General features: G+C 39.3%; 1 protein-coding gene across 4 annotated transcripts in view; it reads right to left on the reverse strand.

Annotated features, from left to right (window-relative positions):
- The window catches only part of topaz1 (testis and ovary specific PAZ domain containing 1), a 128,615-nt gene that overhangs the window by 15,926 nt on the left and 92,008 nt on the right, over nucleotides 1-20,681 (reverse strand). For all 4 annotated transcript variants that reach the window (XM_039737444.1, XM_039737441.1, XM_039737442.1 and 1 more), the window contains 5 exons: nucleotides 19,360-19,531; nucleotides 15,439-15,536; nucleotides 7,097-7,262; nucleotides 4,821-4,985; nucleotides 2,753-2,956 (listed from right to left, as the gene is read on the reverse strand). In XM_039737444.1, coding sequence (XP_039593378.1) covers nucleotides 2,753-2,956; nucleotides 4,821-4,985; nucleotides 7,097-7,262; nucleotides 15,439-15,536; nucleotides 19,360-19,531 — 805 coding nt within the window. The remainder of the gene's footprint in view (nucleotides 1-2,752; nucleotides 2,957-4,820; nucleotides 4,986-7,096; nucleotides 7,263-15,438; nucleotides 15,537-19,359; nucleotides 19,532-20,681) is intronic.

A 20,681-nucleotide genomic window follows, 5' to 3' on the forward strand; every position in this document is an offset into this window, starting at 1 on the left:
CCCTGAGGCAGAGCAGGCTCTGAGAGACTGCTTTGGAACTACAGACTGGGATATATTGCTGGGGTCACATAGTGAGAACATTGAAGAGGCTGTTGAATGCACAACTGATTACATCAACTTCTGTATGGACATTGTAGTTCCAGTAAGAACAGTACGCTGCTATGCTAACAACAAGCCATGACATCAAAGGCCCTTTGAACCAGAAGAAAAGGGCTTTTAAAGGTGGTGATCAGCATGAGCTCAAGCGCGTGCAGAAGGAACTCCGAGTCCAGCTCAGGGCGGCGAAAGAGCAGTACAGGAGAAAGCTGGAGCAGAAGTTGCAGAACAGCAGCATGAAGGAAGTGTGGGATGGGATGAAGATTATCACTGGCTGCAGCTCAAAGTGGGGTGCCGCCATCGAGACAGACGTGGAGAGAGCAAACCAAATGAACAACTTCTTTAATAGGTTTGATCATCCTAACCCACTCTCACCTCGGAGTACTGCATCCTCCAACCATCCTTCTGCTGATACCAGCATAGGTGAGACATCCCCACCCACAATTACAGCAGCCCATGTAGCAGAGAGCTGAAAAGACTTCGTGCCAGCAAAGCAGCGGGTCCAGATGGTGTATGCCACGACTGCTGAAGGCCTGTGCGTTGGAACTGGGGAGTCCTCTACAGTGCATCTTCACCCTGAGCCTGGAACAGGGGAGAGTCCCAAGGCTTTGGAAAACATCTTGTATCACCCTGTCCCAAAGGTATCACGTCCTAGTGAGCTGAATGACTTCCGGCCTGTTGCTCTGACGTCACATCTGATGAAGACCATGGAGCGGCTGCTGCTTCACCACCTGAGGCCACAGGTCCGCCACTCGACCCTCTGCAGCAGTTTGCATACCAGGAGAAGGTGGGAGCGGAGGATGCCATCATCTATATGCTACACCGATCCCTCTCCCACCTGGACAGAGGCAGTGGTGCTGTAAGAATTATGTTTTGGACTTCTCTAGCGCCTTCAACACCATCCAACCTCTGCTCCTTAGAGACAAGCTGACTGAGATGGGAGTAGACTCACACCTGGTGGCATGGATTGTGGACTATCTTACAGACAGACCTCAATATGTGTGTCTTGGGAACTGCAGGTCTGACATTGTGTTCAGCAATACAGGGGCGCCGCAGGGGACTGTACTTTCTCCGGTCCTGTTCAATCTATATACATCAGACTTCCAATATGACTCGAGTCCTGCACGTGCAAAGTTCGCTGATGACACTGCTATTGTGGGCTGCATCAGGAGTGGGCAGGAGAGGAGTACAGGAAGCTAATCAAAGACTTTGTTAAATGGTGCGACTCAAACCACTTACATCTTAACACCAGCAAAACCAAGGAGCTGGTGGTGGATTTTAGGAGGCCCAGGCCCCTCATGGACCCTGTGATCATCAGAGGTGACTGTGTGCAGAGGGTGCAGACCTATAAATATCTGGGAGTGCAGCTGGATGACAAATTGGACTGGACTGCCAATACTGATGCTCTATGTAAGAAAGGTCAGAGCAGACTATACTTTCTGAGAAGGTTGGCATCCTTCAACATCTGCAGTAAGATGTTGCAGATGTTCTACCAGATGGTTGTGGCGAGTGCCCTCTTCCACGCGGTGGTGTGCTGGGGTGGCAGCATAAAGATGAAAGACGCCTCACGCCTGGACAAACTTGTTAAGAAGGCAGGCTCTATTGTAGGAGTAAAGTTGGACAGTTTAACATCTGTGGCAGAGCGACGGGCATTAAGCAAACTCCTGTCAATCATGAAGAATCCACTGCATCCACTGAACAGTGTCATCTCCAGGCAGAGGAGTAGCTTTAGTGACAGACTTTTGTCACTGTCCTGCTCCACTGATTAACTGAGGAGATCGTTCCTCCCCCACACTACGCGACTCTTCAATTCCACCCTGGGGAGTAAATGTTAACATCATTATTTTTTTTTTTTACTATTTCATTTAATATTGTTTCTTTGTATCAGTATACTGCTGCTGGATTATGTGAATTTCCCCTTGGGATTAATAAAGTATCTATCTATCTAACATACACAAGACAGAGTATTTAAGCAACCCAACACACAGGTTTACTATTTATTGAAAAGAAAAACAAATGTTAACTTACAATTAGTGACACACACTTTAATCATGAGGTAAAACTCAATTTACACATTTTGTACTCCGGTTTCCTCACACAGTCCAATGACATGCAGGTTAGATGGACTGGCGATTCTAAATTGTCCCTAGTGTGTGCTTGGTGTGTGGATGTGTGTGTCCTGCGGTGTGCACCCTGCCCGGGATTGGTTCCTGCCTTGCACCCTGTGTTAGCTAGGATTGGCTGCTGCAGACCCCCTTGACTCTGTGTTCGGATTCTACGGGTTGGAAAATGGATGGATGGAGGAGTTATTGGTTTTTACTTTCCTATATTTAAGCAGACTACAAGACAAGCTTTAAGTGTGTATGTAATAATACATGAAACACGTGTGCAACATTCACTACTTGTTGATAGCTGCTGCCATCAACTGACTAATGAAAATGCTGTCATAGACAGAGATTCTGTTTATGTTCCTAGTAAAGGAATCATATTAAAGGCTAGTTTTCTGAGTTGCAACAAATTTAATTCATTAGATCATATACTCAACCAAAAAATGCACGTGTGACTTAAAAATGTATATTTTAGCATCTTTTTGAGTATTTAAACGTGTACAATAGAAACGCCAGCAGAAAACAGAATTATCCAATTAACTACTTACATTTGTAGAATAATCTGGCCTGAGACCAAAGCTGTCTTTTTCCCAGGTCATCAATTAAGCGTCTAAGATGAGAACAATCCACAAATATTTCCTTTGACATCATGAATTGAACTGTATTGCAAGATACTGACATTTCTTTATTCTTAATGCAGTCACCTAAATGTGCATTAAAAATTTCACTGTTGTTTGAAGCACCTATTTTATCTGGAAAAAACAAAACAAACCAAAATGCTGGTTAGGCATAAATTATCAAATACAAATGCAATAAAAAAAACATAGATTTCCCTTGCAAATAACTGCTTTCGTTTTTCTATATACAGTATATATAAAAGTCAATGTATGTGTGTGTATGTATGTTCCAGAATCACTTCAGAAATTATATATATATTTTAAAAAATGTACCAATCAAACAAGGCTAAATTTCAATTTAATCATAGTAGCTAGAAGCTTGCAACTTGGCATCCTCGCAGGGGACACTCCAAAAGAACAAATAAAGTTAAAATGGTTGCAGACAGTTTACTACTAAAAGAATACTCCAACAAAAATGATTTTTTTTTACAGCTACTTCACTCACTGTACAGAGATGCAAATCTGAAAGGTTTCCTTTCAACAAATGTTCTGCTTGCTCTAAACCCTTACGTTTAGACTTAAAGTAACTTTTCAAGTGGCCTTAAAGGAAAATTACACCAAAAAATGTTTTAATTTTACTTTTCCCATATGGCTTGTAGTAATTGCCAAGAAAAAAAAAAGTAATCCCATGTTTTCATGGAGAATGGAGATTACAAACTTTCTGACAGAATGGACACATGTGGACACCAATGTTAGACCACAAAAAAACTCTAATCCAGTCATATGCTCACATCAGGCAAAAAATGCATGTTTTGCCAAAATAATATTAAATAAACTTGCAGCATGTCTAGTTTTGTTGACATATATAGTCTATACTGCTTTTTAATATTTCGCATACATTAAAATTTACTCCTATTGTGATACGTGTTTCAGAATGTGAATAAGTAAAGCTGCTAGAAAAAGAACAGAAACAACATCACCTGAAAACACAAACGGCAAAAAAGAATAGACATTACTCTTGAGTTGTTTTATTTAAAAGTCTTTTTAAACAATTTTCTGAAATTACCCCACCAAATTCAAGGTTTGTAGAGGCATACACAAAGGCAATCTAAAGCTTATGTCACATTAGATGATTTTTTACAGCAATTTTCTGCAATAGCCTTCATTTACATAATCTTACCCAGTCAGAAGCAGTAAGTGGTGCACTTCCATGAAGCTGATTGTCCAACCTGACACACCTAACCACTAAGACCACATAGTCGACAACTGGCTAGTATAAAAATTAAACATTTTTGACATTTTCTTTGGTTGGAGGAGCAGGCTCTTTGTATACGATAGTGGAAAGCCAATGAGCATTCAGATGGCAGTAAAATGCATAAAAGGTAGCAACAAGAAAATAGACACGTGCATCTGTCTGATGTCACGGGTTTTATGTACTAAAACTAGATGGAAAAACGAAACAAAACAAACAAAAAAATAAGTCTGGCTGAACGCACCACACCTATTAACTCTTCACACAGGGCCAGTGCTGAGCAGACCTCTCAAACAGAAGAGAAGCTCATCTGTTTGATGTCTCGTATTTTACATTCCATAACAGAATGGAAAAAAGAAATAAGGAGCAGAGACTGTTGTTGAACCCACTGTAGCTGTTAACGCTTTATAATAATAATTTTACTTAGTGCTTTTCATACATCACCATCTCCGTCAGGCAGAATGCTATTAGCGGTCAGAAAAAGGGGGGGGAGCATAAGTGCCCTGAAAGATTGGCACTCAGCTAGTAAATGGGTTGCAATTTTACATGGTGCAGCGACAAGATTAGTGACTGTGATCGTTAAATCGGACATACTCCACCACCAAAAAAATAAATAAATAAATAAAAAGGGCTTAATGCAACATCAACTTTATGCAGCTACTTAACGTGCACATAAAGAAACAAGCTCCAGAAAACAATACTATAATGAAATATACTGTATACAGTCAGTGTTAATACAGCACATACCAGAAAATTCCTTAAAGCCAGGGAGATTTTTCAAAACTTCCAAAGCATCTTCATGCATTTTCTTATAAGAACATTCTTTACTTATCCTGCAAAGCAAGTTGTGACGGTTCAGAACATCAATTCTGGAACAAGGCCAAAGTGCTGATGTTATTATCCAATCAGACTCTGAAAAAAGAACAGTTTATTGATCAACACTCAAACTAAGAAGAGACTAATAACTTTAAACTAAAAGAGATATAATTCTATCAAGCTTACCAAGCTGCAATGCTTTCTCAATGCAAAAAATGTATCTAGTTTCTTAAAAACTGGTGATGATTCCGTTAATGGCCCTTAAAAATCTATTATAGTAACTAACAAAGATAAACAACAGAAACCAAATTATGCTATAAGCTACTCTTTAAGCAATAACAATTCTGTTTAAAAATCATAAACTTTGCTATTTAAGATGAGATCTTGTGCAATCAATTTTCTATACATAAATAGCTTAATTCTTTAAATGGTTAAGGATGTGATATTGCACAGTCATTGCTGCCACATTACAACATTAAAACTACTTTGGTAAGAACAGGCCATTTAGCCCAACAAGCTTGCCAATCACTTAATTTCTTCAGAACATCGGCCTGAGATCTGAAGGACATTACTTGGCAATGTATGCCATGTGTCCGTGATTCTTTGTGTGAAGAAAAATTTGCCAACAGTGTGCAAAATTTGACCCTACCAAGTGAAACCTCCAACTCTGTGTTCAAATCTAATATTTTTGACTTCATACTGTGAGATTTGTGAGACCTCTCCTGATTGTGCTACATGCCGATAAGTAGTTGATGCATCTGTCAAAATTTGACTATCCCTTACTTGACACAACCACACGTTCACAGCACCACTGAAGCAACTTCTAGTACACTAAATTCGATCTGCCACAAATGTGCCGGTGTCTGTATGCTGCCTAGGACTTCCGAAAATGATTTAACTGATTCAAATAGATAGACAGAGATAGATACTTTATTAATCCCAAGGGGAAATTCACATACTCCAGCAGCAGCATACTGATAAAAACAATATTAAAATAAAGAGTTATAACAATGCAGGTATAACAGACAATAACTCTGTATAATGTTAACGTTTACCCCACCAGGTGGAATTGCAGAGTCGCATTGTGTGGGGTCTCCTCAGTTTGTCAGTGGAGCAGGACGGTGGCAGCAGTGTCGCTGAAGCTGCTCCTCTGTCTGAAGATCAGTTGTAGGTGGTTTGAGACACACCATTTAAGAAAGTCCTTGATTAGGTTCCTATACTCCTCCTCCTGCCCACTCCTGATGCAGCCCACGATAGTGTCGTCAGCAAACGTTCGCATGTGGCAGGACTCCGAGTTGTACTGGAAGTCTGATGTATGTTGGCTGAACAGGACCGGAGAAAGTACAGTCCCCTGCAGTGCTCCTGTGTTGCTGACCACAATGTCAGACCTCCAATTCCCGAGACGCACATACTGAGGTCTGTTAGTAAGATGGTCAACAATCCATGCCACCAGGTATGAATCTACTCCCATCTCTGTCAGCTTGTCCCTAAGGAGCAGAGGTTGGATAGTGCTGAAGGCGCTAGAGAAGTCCAGAAACATACTTCTTACAACACCACTGCCTCTGTCCAAGTGGGAGAGGGATCAGTGTAGCATATAGATGATGGCATCCTCCGCTCCCACCTTTTCCTGTTATGCGAACTGCAGTTGTCAGTTGATCTAGTCAGTAGTGCAGTCAACAACCTCCTCAATGTTCTCACTATATGATCCCTGAAGGATATCCCAGTCCGTAGTTCCAAAGCAGTCTCTCGGATCCTGCTCTGCCTCAGGGGACCACTTCCTGAAGGAGTGTGTTGTTGTAGGTAGCTCTCTCACTCTTGGTTTGTAGTGAGGCTGAAGCAGAACCAGGCTATGATCTGCTTTCCCAATTCTACAGCATATGCCCCTATCCACCTAGTTTTGTGTCGGCAGCAAACTTAATAAGCTTGTTTTTTTATATTGTACATTCACATAGTCTATTGATATATATGTACAGCAGCTCAAACACTGACCCCTGAGGGACACCACTTTTAACAACACCAATTTTAGAAAGTTTACACACACACACACCCCTGCAAAGTATTTATCACAAATATTCAGTGTTCCTGTAATGGTGATTTTCTAAATTTAAACTCACTTTAAAACTATCTGGTTCAAACATTGAGGCCCCAAAAAGTATTGCATTTTACAGAACCAAATGAATGCAATAATTTTATCAGTTAAAAAGTACCTTTTAAAACTGCTATTGCCTGTTCCAAATTTCCATTATTTAAGAACATTTCTGAAGAAATATTAAGAACATGGCACCTAGAAGCGTTAGAATCCAAGCATGCAAAACATTTCAGCTTGGAGAAGTCAATCTGCATTCTCTGCAACACCTCCAGAACTCTACATCCCTGGTAGAAAACAATGGAAACAGATATTAAACATGCACAATAAATGCTCTGTAATTATTTTAGCAATTTATTAAATACAATAATTAACTAAAATGTAATGCTATCTAAAGATTCAGTATGGGAAATAAAATGTACATTTTGAGCATAGGATGGTGGTCTGTAGGATGACATTGGAGGTCAAGAAGAGGAAGAGAGTGAGGGCAGAGCCAAGGATCCAATGGTGGAAGTTGAAAAAGGAAGACTGCAAGGTTTAGTTTAGGGAGGAGGTGAGACAGGCACTGGGTGGCAGTGAAGTTACACCAGACAGTTGGGAAACTACAGCAGATGTAGTAAGGGTGACAGCAAGAAGGGTGCTTGGCGTGACATCTGGACAGAGGAAGGAGGAAAAGGAAACCTGGTGGTGGAATGGGGAAGTACAGGAGAGTATACAGAGGAAGATGATGGCAAAGAAGAAGTGGGATAGTCAGAGAGATGCAGAAAGTAGACAAAAGTACAAGGAGATAAGGCCCAAGGTGAAAAGAGACGTGACAAAGGCTAAAGAAAAGGTGTATGATGAGTTGTATGACATGCTGGACACTAAGGAGGGAGAAAAGGACCGGTGGGCTACAGAGGGACCAAGCTGGGAAAGATGTGCAGCAGGTTAGGGTAATAAAAGATAAAGATGGAAATGTACTAACAAGTGAGGAGTGTGTGTTGAGCAGATGGAAAGAGTACTTTGAGAGGCTGATGAATGAAGAGAACGAGGGAGAGAAGACATTGGATGATGTGGAGATAGTGAATTAGCAAGGAGGAAGTAAGGACAGCTATGAAGAGGATGAAAAATGGAAAGGCCACTGGTCCAGATGACATACCTATGGAAGCATGGAGGTGTTTAGGAGAGATGGCAGTGCAGTTTTTAACCAGAGTGTTTAATGGAATCTTGGAAAGCGATAGGATGCCTGAGGAGTGGATAAGAAGTGTACTGGTGCCGATATTTAAGAATAAGGGGAATGGGCAGGACTGTAGTAAGTACAGGGGGATAAAAATGATGAGCCACATCATGAAGTTATGAGAAAGAGTAGTGGAAGCTCAGTTATGAAGTGAGGTGATAATTAGTGAGCAGCTGGATGATTTCATGCCAATAAAGAGCACCACAGATGTGATGTTTGCTCTGAGGATGTTGATGGAGAAGTAGAGAGAAGGCCAGAAGGAGTTGCATTGTTTGTTTGTGGACCTGGAAAAAGCATCCGACAGGGTGCCTTGAGAGGAGCTGTTGTATGAAGAAGTCGGGAGTGGCAGAGAAGTATGTAAGAGTTGTACAGGATATGTACGAGGGAAGTGTGACCGTTGTGAGGTCTGTGGTAAGACTGACGGAGGTGGGATTACATCAGGGATCGGCTCTGAGCCCTTTCTTATTTGGGATGGTGATGGACAGGTTGACTGACAAGATTAGACAAGAGTCCCCGTGGACTATGATGTTTGCTGATGACATTGTGATCTGTAGCGATAGTAGGGAGCAGGCTGAGGAGACCCTGGAGAGGTGGAGATATGCTGTAGAGAGGAGAGGAATAGAGGTCAGTAGGAATAAGACCGAATACATGTGTGAGAGGGAGGTCAGAAAAATGGTGAGGATGCAGGAAGTAGAGTTGGCAAAGGTGGATAAGTTTAAATACTTGCGTTTTCAACAGTACAGAGAAACAGGGAATGTGGAAGAGAAGGGTAAAAAAGAGTGCAGGGAGGGCGGAGTTGGTGGAGAAGAGTGTCAGGAGTGATTTGTGACAGACGGGTATCAGCAAGAGTGAAAGGGAAGGTCTACAGGACGGTAGTGAGACCAGCTATGTTATACGGGTTGGAGACGGAGGCACTGACCAGAAAGCAGGAGACAGAGCTGGAAGTGGCACAGTTAAAGGTGCAAAGATTTGCACTGAGTGTGACAAGGATGGACAGGATTAGAAATGAGGACATTAGAGAGTTGGCTCGGGTTGGACGGTTGGGAGAGAAAGTCTGAGAGGCGAGATTGCGTTGGTTTGGAGATTTGCAGAGGAGAGATGCTGAGTATATTGGGAGAAAGATGCTAAGGATAGAGCTGCCAGGCAAGAGAAAAAGAGGAAGGCTTAAGAAAAGGTTTATGGATGTGGTGAGAGAGGACATGCAGGTGATGGGGGTAACAGAACAAGATGCAGAGGACAGAAAGGTATTGGAGAAGATGATCCGCTGTGTCGTCCCCTAACGGGAACAGCCAAAAGAAGAAGAATAATCATCATAAGAACTCTGCCTTCAAATGTGTCGATCAACTCACTGTACAAAAGTTACTTGTGAAAATGGATATAGTCAAGTTGGGGAGCATGCACTGGTACAGTGTGTTGCCACACCATCACACACAACAAAACATGTCAAGATCCCGGTTGGCAAACCCCCAGGCAGACACGCAGTCCAATCCCGCCATCCGAAAATTACCCTCTATCTGCCACAGCCAAGTGTTACGTGGGCGACCCTTGGCCTGGTCCAGCCACTCAGGTCCCCAACAATGAGGATCTTACAATTTGGATTACACTCGGGGAAACACACCACATGGCCATAGTGCCGCAACTGATGCTCCCTCACAATGCAGGTAATTTGCCTGTCTCACAACCATATAGCAAGACAGAAAGCACCAGGACTCTAAAGACTTGGATCTTCGCCCTTTTGCATAGATATTGGGAGCGCCACACACCCCTTTCCAGCGACCTCATGACCCATGCTCTCCCAATCTGTCCACTGACTTCATAGGAAGAGTCACCAGACATGAATGTCACTGCCAAGGTAAGAAAATCTCATGACGAGGTCGACACTCTATCCACAAACAGACACACTGCTGACGGCTGTGCCTAAGAGGTCGCTAACCCATTTATGCCTAAGGTTGAAATTTTTCAGTTTGTGCATGAAATTCATATATGCTGCATAGACAAATATAAGGAACATGAATTTCAAGAGAAAAAAAAAATGTATTACATTCCATTGTTGAGTTATGTGGCATTCCAAAATTGGAACACTAAGCAAATTCACTTCTTACATTATACATAATGTATAAAATTAACTGACTGTCGTTCCAGTAATGGAGCACGAGGCATTAATGGGTTAAAGGCCTGGATCTTGGTTTTTATCAGGACACTCGCAAGCCCAGACATTCAGACTCACTGCTCAGTCTCTCGAGCGCCCTGATCAGAGCATCGTCAGAAAAGTCAAGATCCGTTAATCTTTCTTCAACAACAGATGCCCCACAGCTGCCGGACCCCACGACCTTTCCCAACACGCAGTCCATACAAGCATTGAACAGAGTCGGAGCAGAACACACCCCTGACAAACCCTAGAATCAACTGGGAAAAACACAGTCGTCCTGCCCTCACTCTGCACAGCACACACAGTACCAGTGTACAGGCTGGCCATGATATCCAGCAACCTCGAGGGATGTCCCACCGGGCAGCTCAATTAACTGAGTCAAACGCTTTACGAAAATCGAAAAGGCTGCAAAGAAACTCTGATGATATTCGCGTTTCCGTTCCATGAAAACCCTCAGTGCCAGTGTCGATGGTAGACTTCTTAGGCGTAAAATCAAACTGTTCCGGTCACTGGTAGGTGAGCAAGTAATCACAGATCCTATTGAGGACGACACTAGCAAGGACCTTACCCGGCACTGAGAGCAGCGTTATCCCCCTGTAGTTGCTGCATCCAGGCAATCACCCTTCCCTTTCCAGATAGGGACAACAGGTCCCGTTTTCCAGTCAGTTGGGATGATGCCAGTCTCCTAAATGAAAGCAAAGATTGCTTGCAATGCCTGGGGGTCAGCCTTCCCACCAGCCTGGACAAGTTCACCCCGGATACCACACATCCCTGCAGCCTCCACTCAGCTGGTTCACCACCTGTGCCATCTCAGTGAGACTGAGACTGGGGGGGGGGTTCACAGCTAAATGGAGGATCAGCCTCAAGAACTGTGGACCAAAGATATCCAATGTCCTAGCCCATCGGGTCACAACTGCAGTGTCATCTCTAAATATACTGTAACTATAATGAACCATTCCGATGGGAGTAGGGCTTCACAGTTAAGTATATTAATCATGGTTCCGATTACAGCTGTTGCAAAAAACAAATCACAAAAAGTGTTGATTATTACATTTTATTTAGCACTCCCAACAGTAGTACAGATGGATTTAAAAAAAATAAAAAAAAGTGTTGTAATCAAGTGCAGAAACATTTTAAAATATTGTGTTTGCAGGTTGGAACATCATAGGGCATCATATTAATAATTACAGGTGGAAATGCCGAGCGCATTTTTTCTGATTCCCAACGTTATCTTTTAAGTGTGCAATTCTTTCTTAAGTTTGCAACAGCCTCCACAAAAAATTGAGATGGTTCTACTTTACTGTATGAGAGAGTAAACAGTATACAGTTGGTAAGACAAGAAACAGATGCCACTGTATGGCTGTTACTTGAAATTAAAAATCACAACTATAATATCAAAGGCAATAATCATCAATTATTAATTTTGTCATAATAGTGCACCACTAAATGGAAATTACAATTTTGAGAAAGGGCTGGGTCAGTAACTCAGCGTTTCCTCCACAGTTTAATCATTACAAGATATTTCTACCTTGTTCAACTGGGACAACTGCCAAATGTTTTACATGTAAATTAGTATTTTATATAGTGAGCAAAAGATTTCTTAAAAAAACAAAAAACAATTCTGAATGGAATTGTTTACCTCAAATTTGTTGATCAGAACCCCATCACACAGGATGTGCAATTTTTAAAAGATGTAATTCAAACTTAAAAAAATCTCTTGCTACCATAAAAACACCAAAATATTTGCAAAGTTACATATTACATTCTTAATGGGCTCATAATTGATAGAAAATAATTCCTCTATTTTGAAAGGGAGATTTATGAAAAATCTGCATTCTTAAAATCGGAAGGCAATTAATGTTCAATGTCAGGTGTTAATATATAGGCAAGCAATACTGGAAATGGGCACATTTATAAGTGGTAGCAAACACGGGATTTGAAATTGAGATGAGTAAATACAAAACAAAAATGTAATCACATTTTTTGAGAAGGAAGCTTCTTTAGTGAAGGGTTTCATCAAAGCGTAGGACTTAATAAAATTTTAATAAGAAGGATATTTGTAAAGTAATCAAGCATAGTATGGGATCCATTGTAGATGATGGAAAATTAATCTAATAATGGATTCATATAGGAATTAAAGAGAATTAGTTCAAAGATATTAACTAGATATTATAGGAATAAGTGAGCCAAAGACTAAACACAGCACCAACCTGATATGTGTTACCACCTGCAAGCAAAAAAAAAAAACTATTCCAGTCATCAGAACCCAAGTGAAAGATTTTATAGTACAGATGAATATTACCCTAAAGTTATCCAAACTCACAGAAACATATGTAACTATGAAGTAGCTCTCATTTCCAAATCAAAGCAGGTCCTTGTTTAATAGCCAAGATTGCTGCAGAAATGTAATGTTGATTTTTTTTCACCTAAAAACACTTAAAAATAATGACAAAAAGAAAAGTAAGGCCCAACTGTGTTGTTATTGGCCATTTCCAGTGGGAAGCATTAAGGCAGCTTCACTCAAACCCATGAACACAATCATCAAACCACAGTTAACACTACATATCCTCCTAATCTTAGTCATATGTACAGGAATACCTTACCCACTGTCTCAAGACAGACACAAGACCTACCGCTGAACCTTTCCAGGCACATAAGAAGCACCAGGAAGCTAAATGCTATGAAAAATAAGAGTCCACGGTAGTAACAAACAAGGTTTATTTTAATGTGACAGAGATGTGTAAAAATGTAACATTAACAAAAGACAGATGCAGCACCAAGGGGCAGAAAAGCTTTTATGTTCACGAGTCCTGCTGCTTGGTTCATTAGCGTGGTAGCTCTGGGCTCTACAGCAGCAATCCAAAAAGTGACGTAGGCGACTTGAAACAAACCTTCCAATTATAATAACTGCATTATGACAATATCAGTGGCACAGGAGTAAATATAACAGTTCATATATCAGTGATGGTAAAGAAGGCTGGGGCAGGCATACACTGGCAATTCAGGTGAGAAATGGTAGCGAGACAAAGGGGTTGGCTGATCAGATAATAGCAGTCTAGGAAACAAGGCTCTTCCAAAAAAGCAAAAAATTTCATCAAAGGACTGTGAGCTTGTCTCAAAAATGTACCCTTTTAATTGGATTCCTATCTTAATTAACAACCTGTTATTTGCCATCTTCCATACTTCCGTATTTCAATCAAGTCAATTCATTCAACTAAGTTATGCTGAATATCCAAGAAATGATATGGATGAATATAATTACTTTATCCTAGTTTAAACATCTGCGGTGGGTTGGCACCCTGCCCAGGATTGGTTCCTGCCTTGTGCCCTGTGTTGGCTGGGATTGGCTCCAGCAGACCCCCGTGACCCTGTATTCGGATTCAGCGGGTTAGAAAATGGATGGATGGATAGTTTAAACATTTTACTCTTTTTTATGGTTACTTAAGCCATTATCTACTAATAAGCACAAAAGAGGGAAACACTGTAGTACCGTACTGCCATCTTGCAGGGAGTCATGTCCCTTGTGATCTCTGCTTGGAGTTTGCATGTTTTCCTGATGGGTTTCCACAGTGGGCTCAGTTTTGCATCCAAAGACATGAAGGTTTGAGGATTTGATGAAGCTACAATGATGTTATTCTATGTGTGTGCTTGTGTTCACCTTGCAATGAGTTGATGCCCCATCCAGGGATTTTGTCTTACGCAGATGCTGCTGGACTGCGCACATCCCCGGATTGATGGATGTAATCATTAAACATCCTTTTCAGAGATATTGTGGCAAAGTGTTCTCTGAATTCAATGGATGTTTTGGACACATGCATTGCATCGCGTGAAGTATAAACCTGGCCTTAGGCGCCTTACTTTTCAGCTGACAATATTGACTGGGGCTTATTTTAAGGGTAGGGCTTAAATTACAGAGCATCCTGAAAATCATGCAAGGGCTTATTTTCAGAGTAGGTCTTATTTTCAGGGAAATACGGTACCGGAATGCCTTTTCACACTCTCTCGGTGTTGTCTGCTGCCAATAAATATGAAATATTTTGAGGTAACAGAAACCAAATTCCACAGAAAAAAAATGCATTAAAAAAAGAAGTCCTGCGCAATGCACACACACAAAAAAAAGCTTATTAGAGAATCAGATTAATCACAGGTAAAAAGGACTCTGATTTGTGGAACAGCAGCCACTCCACAACATAGATACCATTTCAGTTTCTTTAGTGCCAATACTGTAGATTTTTTTTATGCATGTCCTCTAAAGTTGTTAATTTGTATTGGTATCTTACCTTTATAGCTTCTGGCATGCACTGGCAACTATGGTTTACCATCCATGTGATATTTGTTAATCTTTGCCCTTCATATTGTTGCGATATATGCACATCTCTTACTAAAATGTAGCTGCCTGTAGTCTACCGCATAGTAATGATCTGGTAACCAAAACGTCTTCATGCTTTCACAAAAATATGCCTATACTAGACTCAAAAATATTTACGCAAATTACTTTGGTACAAGCTGTGAAGTTTTCGGTGAGGAAATACCTTGCCAAAGCTCCCAGGGAAATCACAAATTCAAGTACAGTCTTTTAAGCTACAGTACTTATATTGGGGTTTTGGAAGAAATACAGAAGTAGGACAAAAGCAAAGTGGCCCCAGAGAGCTACCCTAACATGCTTTCATCAACCCATAGGCTTCAAGTGATCCTCCATACTGTCTTTAATATAGTCTGTCATCAGTGTCAGCAAAGGTTCTACTGAAAGTGAAACTCTTAAAGGGATAGATGGCATAAAGCTCTGTTAGATCAAAAAAACCTGATATGTATGAAGTAAAAGGATGAAGAAGCTCGTTAAGATAATTAAAATGAGCATCAAAAATACCCAAAAAAACTTAGAACTACATAAAGCAAGTTTCTAATATTCTCAGTATTCCGTTAAAACTTTTTTTTTTTTTTTACCTTTTTAATAGCTGAGATCATGTTACAGATCATAAACATGCAATATTTAAAACCCTCTTATGAAAACAAATAGAACACCAAAAAACCTTTCTACATTTTCTAACCTACTTTGGTCACAAGGAAAAAGCATTAAAATAAAATAAAAAATACATACCTTTGCCCACTGTTGAACCCTGTAATAATCAAATAATATAGAAATCCCAATCCTGCCAATAAGGGTTTTTCCCAGTCCATTTAAACTGGTTTGAGACACTAGAGAGAGAGAGACAGTGAATCTGAAATATTTACTTTGAAGATTGGTTCCAATGAATGAAAATTAAGTTATATGATGTACATAAGGTATATATACTAAGAACTGCCCAATTACTTTTCTGTTCAAGACAAAAATAGAAAAAGACAAATACAATATAACAGATATGGACAAGTTTGGACAAATTGTAAGACAAGGACAGATTGGATTACCGATCACCAAGTTTTGGTTTGCACTTTACATTCGGAATTAAAAATAAACTATATGAAGTGCATGTGTGCCCATCATTTCTTTAATGTAACATCTACATTTTTTAATTTACCAGTCATGCAGTTTCCCCATATCAATTCATAACTCTGTGAAACTAAACTCCAAACACATCAGTATAGCAGTGATATCCATCACTAAAATTCAGTGCACAGGAAATTAAAAGTTAGAGACACATGCCATAGTGAGCCATAAATGAAGAGAGTGGTGAAGACAGCAAAGAATATTATTGACACCAAACACAAATAAGAACATCAACTTTACTGAATTTACATGACAACAAACTGGACTTGATCTTAGAAGAAAAAAAATCCACCTTAGTGCAATTATTAGCACTGAAAAGCAGTTGCCAATTTTTCATAATCAGGGAAGTAACAAGTCTTCTGCAGATCACAAGGTGTCCATCTGTCACAGCGGATCTTTATTTTATTAAAGATGTGTGCAAGAATGATGATTCACAAAAAATAGGGTGGTTCAAGAAAAGCAGAAAATATAATGGCACATCTACATGCAGCAACACCAAGTTGGGCACCCTTTATGTATTGTTTATTCAAATGCACTTCCATAAAACCGTCTTCTGAAAGTTGCTAGGTATGCACGTTTTTCACATCACACCTCTTAAGAACGAAATTTGTTTAAGAAGTTGCCCTATCCACCTCCGTACTGATTAGTCTGATTAAACATTACCAAACACGTTGCCTTTTTGCTTTTTGCAATTATTAACAGGAAGTTAGTGTATCCTGACGAGCTCTTGTCCTCACTTTTTCCACAAAATATTAACAGTTTGGGGAATATGCAACATGTAAATGTTAAAAGTAGACTTTACATTTGATTTAACAATTTAATGGCTGCAGACTAAAACGATGCAAAACATTTAAAGGCTAGTACTGGACTACCGCATACCCTAATCCATAAGAACCACTGCTGGCAGGATTTAGTGGGAAAAAAAAATACCAATTTTTAAAACTGTACAGTATCACAAATAAGAAGAAGGTTCAATGAACATATAGTGATCCACCTGAAACAGATTTTAAACATCTAAAAATTCAGTCACATACAGGCCTAAACAAATGTCTTGAGAATTTTTTCACAACACCTGTTGCAAAACACCTAAGTAACAGAGAAAATGGCTGGGTGTGACATCAATATCTCACTGCAGATCTAAAATTCTATCAGAGATTTAAATTAAAATACTAAAAGGACCAAAGTTGATTTTGTACTGAAAACCAATAGTTATAAAAGAAAAATAACTCCAAAAATTATTCCCTTTTACGTATCAGACAGAATTATTCAGCAGATTGCAGATTCACAGAAAAGGAGTTTAATTCTGATTATTAAACAACTGGGAAAAATATCTTGTAGCTTTTCTCTTCTGGTCTGATATTCATGTATTATAAACTAAAAATGTAATAAGTTATTCATGTATGAATTTCCATTTTGGACATAGTTAATAATAAACATACAGGACTTGAACATAAAAATCAGCTACCATGTATTTATTGAAGATTGTATGTATTATTCTGTCACTGGTAAGAATTAAGATTAGAAAAGTAAGATACTACAACGACAAAGGTTAAAAAATATTACAAATCCAAGGTCTTCAAAATTTCTGAATTTTCTGAGAGGCTTTAGTCTTATTATTATTACTACACAAATATAGGCAGGTGATACAAACCTTTGTAATGAGATTTCATGGGAAGTAAGTTAAATAATGATCTTTTTGAAAATTTCAATCATTGCAAAATAGAATGCTAAGGAAAATCTATAATCAGCATATCTGGAGAGTTTACTGTTGGGATAAATCACACTAAACTAAAAAGTTAAATTATTCACGTATGAATTTTCATTTTGGACATAGTTTTAAATAAACATACAATACTAGAATATAAAAATCATCTACTATTTATTTATTGAAGATTGTATGTATTATTCTGTCACTGGTAAGAATTTATGGAAAGATTAGAATTCTTGTTTAAACAGTATTATAAAATGCAGATTTAAAAACCATTAGTAGCAAGGAAATACCCAGGTAAAGTCATGCGCCAAATTACAGCCAACCGAGCGGAGGCCATTATTACTTAAGGCTGAGGGCCATAGGAAAAACAACAGGATAATGATATTCTAGAAACTGTCCAAACCAGCCACTAGAGAATGCAAAGGCTATACTCATTTTGTTTATCACATACTTTCAGCAGTGCTACAATCCAACACAATCCAATACACAGAAGTAGTGAGAGAAGAGGTGGTGGAGCTGCAGAGGTAGTAGCCTCTCAGTTTTCACCCTTACTTTACTGATGCTGCAGCAAACAAATGGACACAAACTAGCAAGAAAAATATATTTGAACTTGGAGCTCCAATCATCGGGGTAATGATTATCCACGCTAGACAGCAGTTTTCTGAAGTTATGCTTCATGTAGCTGGCATGTCCTTTTTGTTTCCAATCTGTGTGGGTGGTTTATGTGTTTTTTTTTCTTCCATCAAGAAGATAGGAACACTTTATAAATAGTAATAAACCTTTCATTATTTTTCACAGGACCTCCTGTGTATTTAGATTTTTGGAGGGCACTTTAAAGTTAAGTTTTCTTCAGCACTGCGCCACATGACTAATTCTTAAGCATTCAGCTCACACAGCCTTCCCTTACACCAGTGTTAGTCAACCTTTATGGTCCCACAACTCAGTTTTGCCATTTTTCAATTCATAGACAACACACTCAAAGCAACTGCAAACTGACCCCTAGGTAATACAAGCATGACTAGGGGCCCTCCCTTGGTAAAATAAGCTCACTTAGAAACAAGGAAGTGCTGTTGATTGCTCAGGTGACCCTCTCGAGAACCAAGGATGGCAACCCACAATCTACCAGTTACAACTCATGACTAACCCTGTGGTTAACATACATCACCTCACATGGACCCAGCAACCAGACACTGAGACTCAAAGGTCGGTTTGTGCTATCTCCATACGGGCACTTGAAGTATGTGTACTAGTGACCCACACCTAGGGATTGCCAGACATCTGGCAAAAGAAGTACATGTCCTAATTTTTGGCCTTGTGTCTTCTATCCATCAGGCAAAGCTAAAAACCTGCAAAATGTTGGGTTTTTTATGACATACCAGTCCCATTCAGTTAATGCCATACAAATAAAAAATAAATGATGCAACTTTTAACATTTATCGCACTACAATCTCTGAAGGGACATCCCCATTATTTAACATCATATTCAAAAATGATAACACTCCGATCTCATAGACGCTCCTGTATGAAATTATTCATATGTCTTTCTTTTCAACTCCTTTCCTGCTTTCTTTGTCCTCATCTGGTTATCCAGGTATCTGGAAATGCTACCCACACCAGACCAAAAGAGCCTCAATTGCAATGACCTGTACACTTTGTGACCGACACAGCCAATATGACATGTGACCAAATGGCGCCATAAGTCAGCGCATGACTATACTTGCATTTCTGGACCAATATACATACTGCACAGGTGAAGAAATACCTGAACAGACTGCATTAACTAAAGTCAATTTCAAGAATACTTCAAAATATTAAGTTCATACCTTTTTCTGTAAAGTCACAAAAGGGGACGGCAGGGGTCTGATGAAAGTTCTTCATTAGTGAAGAAGCTATGCAACTACAGAACTGGTAAAGATCTTTCAGACTGTAAGTGCCTTGATAACACTGGATGAAGATATTTCCCATCATGGCCCACTTATCCTGCATCTCACAATGCTAAAAGAAAAGAAAGATACTACAACGACAAATGTTGGAAAATATTATAAATCTAAGGTCTTCAAAATTTCTGAATTTTGAGAGGCTTTAGTCTTATTATTACTACACAAATACAGGCAGGTGATACAAACCTTTGTAATGAGATTTCATGGGAAGTAAGTTAAATAATGATCTTCTTGGATATTTAAATTATTGTACAATAAAATGCTAAGGAAAAATCTATAATCAGCATATCTGGAGAGTTTACTGTTAGGATAGAGCAATATTCAGTATTTTAAACACGGATCATAGCACTTCTGCACCACTAAATGGAAAACAGAATGTAAGGGATATAAATAGTAATACCAATATAAACTTGTATTTATTTGCCGAGTTAACTAAAACTATTACTTGTTATAGCTATATGGCAAATAATGTGTAAACCGCAATTTAAAGATTCTCGTTTTACTATTGACTCACTGTATGAGGATGAGAAGATTAATATTTCTGCGCTTTTGCACACAACAACATATTGGTATTTGTTTTCATATTGTTATTGGCAACTGTGTTGCTTCCAAGTTATAAATACAAATCACTGTCAGTATATTAAGATGGCAACATACCTTTCCTGATGTCCAGGGTTGTGGATAAATTTTCAAAAATCTTTACATGTGTTAGCGAGAATGAAATCTCTCTTGGCACTTAGGATTTTGGACAGATTTTTTACAGTGACTTCTTATTTATATATTGAGCTTAAAATAAATAATAAGAATGCTTTACTTCTTTTGATCAGTTTTTGTTTTGGAGTTCTGTCATTTATTTCCGTGCTCATTCCGCAAACAGCCTCTTTTCATCATGGCAAAACACAAACAACTGTATTTATCAACGTTTGACTTCTAAGGGTTTTCATTAAATGTAGTGCTTAAATGCCCCCAAGTTATGACATTATTATTAATTTTTTTCTACTCTATATTTGTGAGCATCTTGATCATAAGAGGCATTCTATAAAACTTACCAAATGAGAGCAAAAACACATTTCAGTAAAACCTGGCATATTCAGTGCAATTTTGGCCCAATTTGTACGCCCAATTATTAGGTTCAAATGTAAACTTCATAAACCATTGTTTCACATGCAGTATGAGAGGGTTTATGATGTCCGATTGCATCTTAC

The sequence above is a fragment of the Polypterus senegalus genome, chromosome 15 (genome assembly GCF_016835505.1).
Source record: "Polypterus senegalus isolate Bchr_013 chromosome 15, ASM1683550v1, whole genome shotgun sequence".
In the NCBI taxonomy this organism is placed as follows: Eukaryota; Metazoa; Chordata; class Cladistia; order Polypteriformes; family Polypteridae; genus Polypterus; species Polypterus senegalus.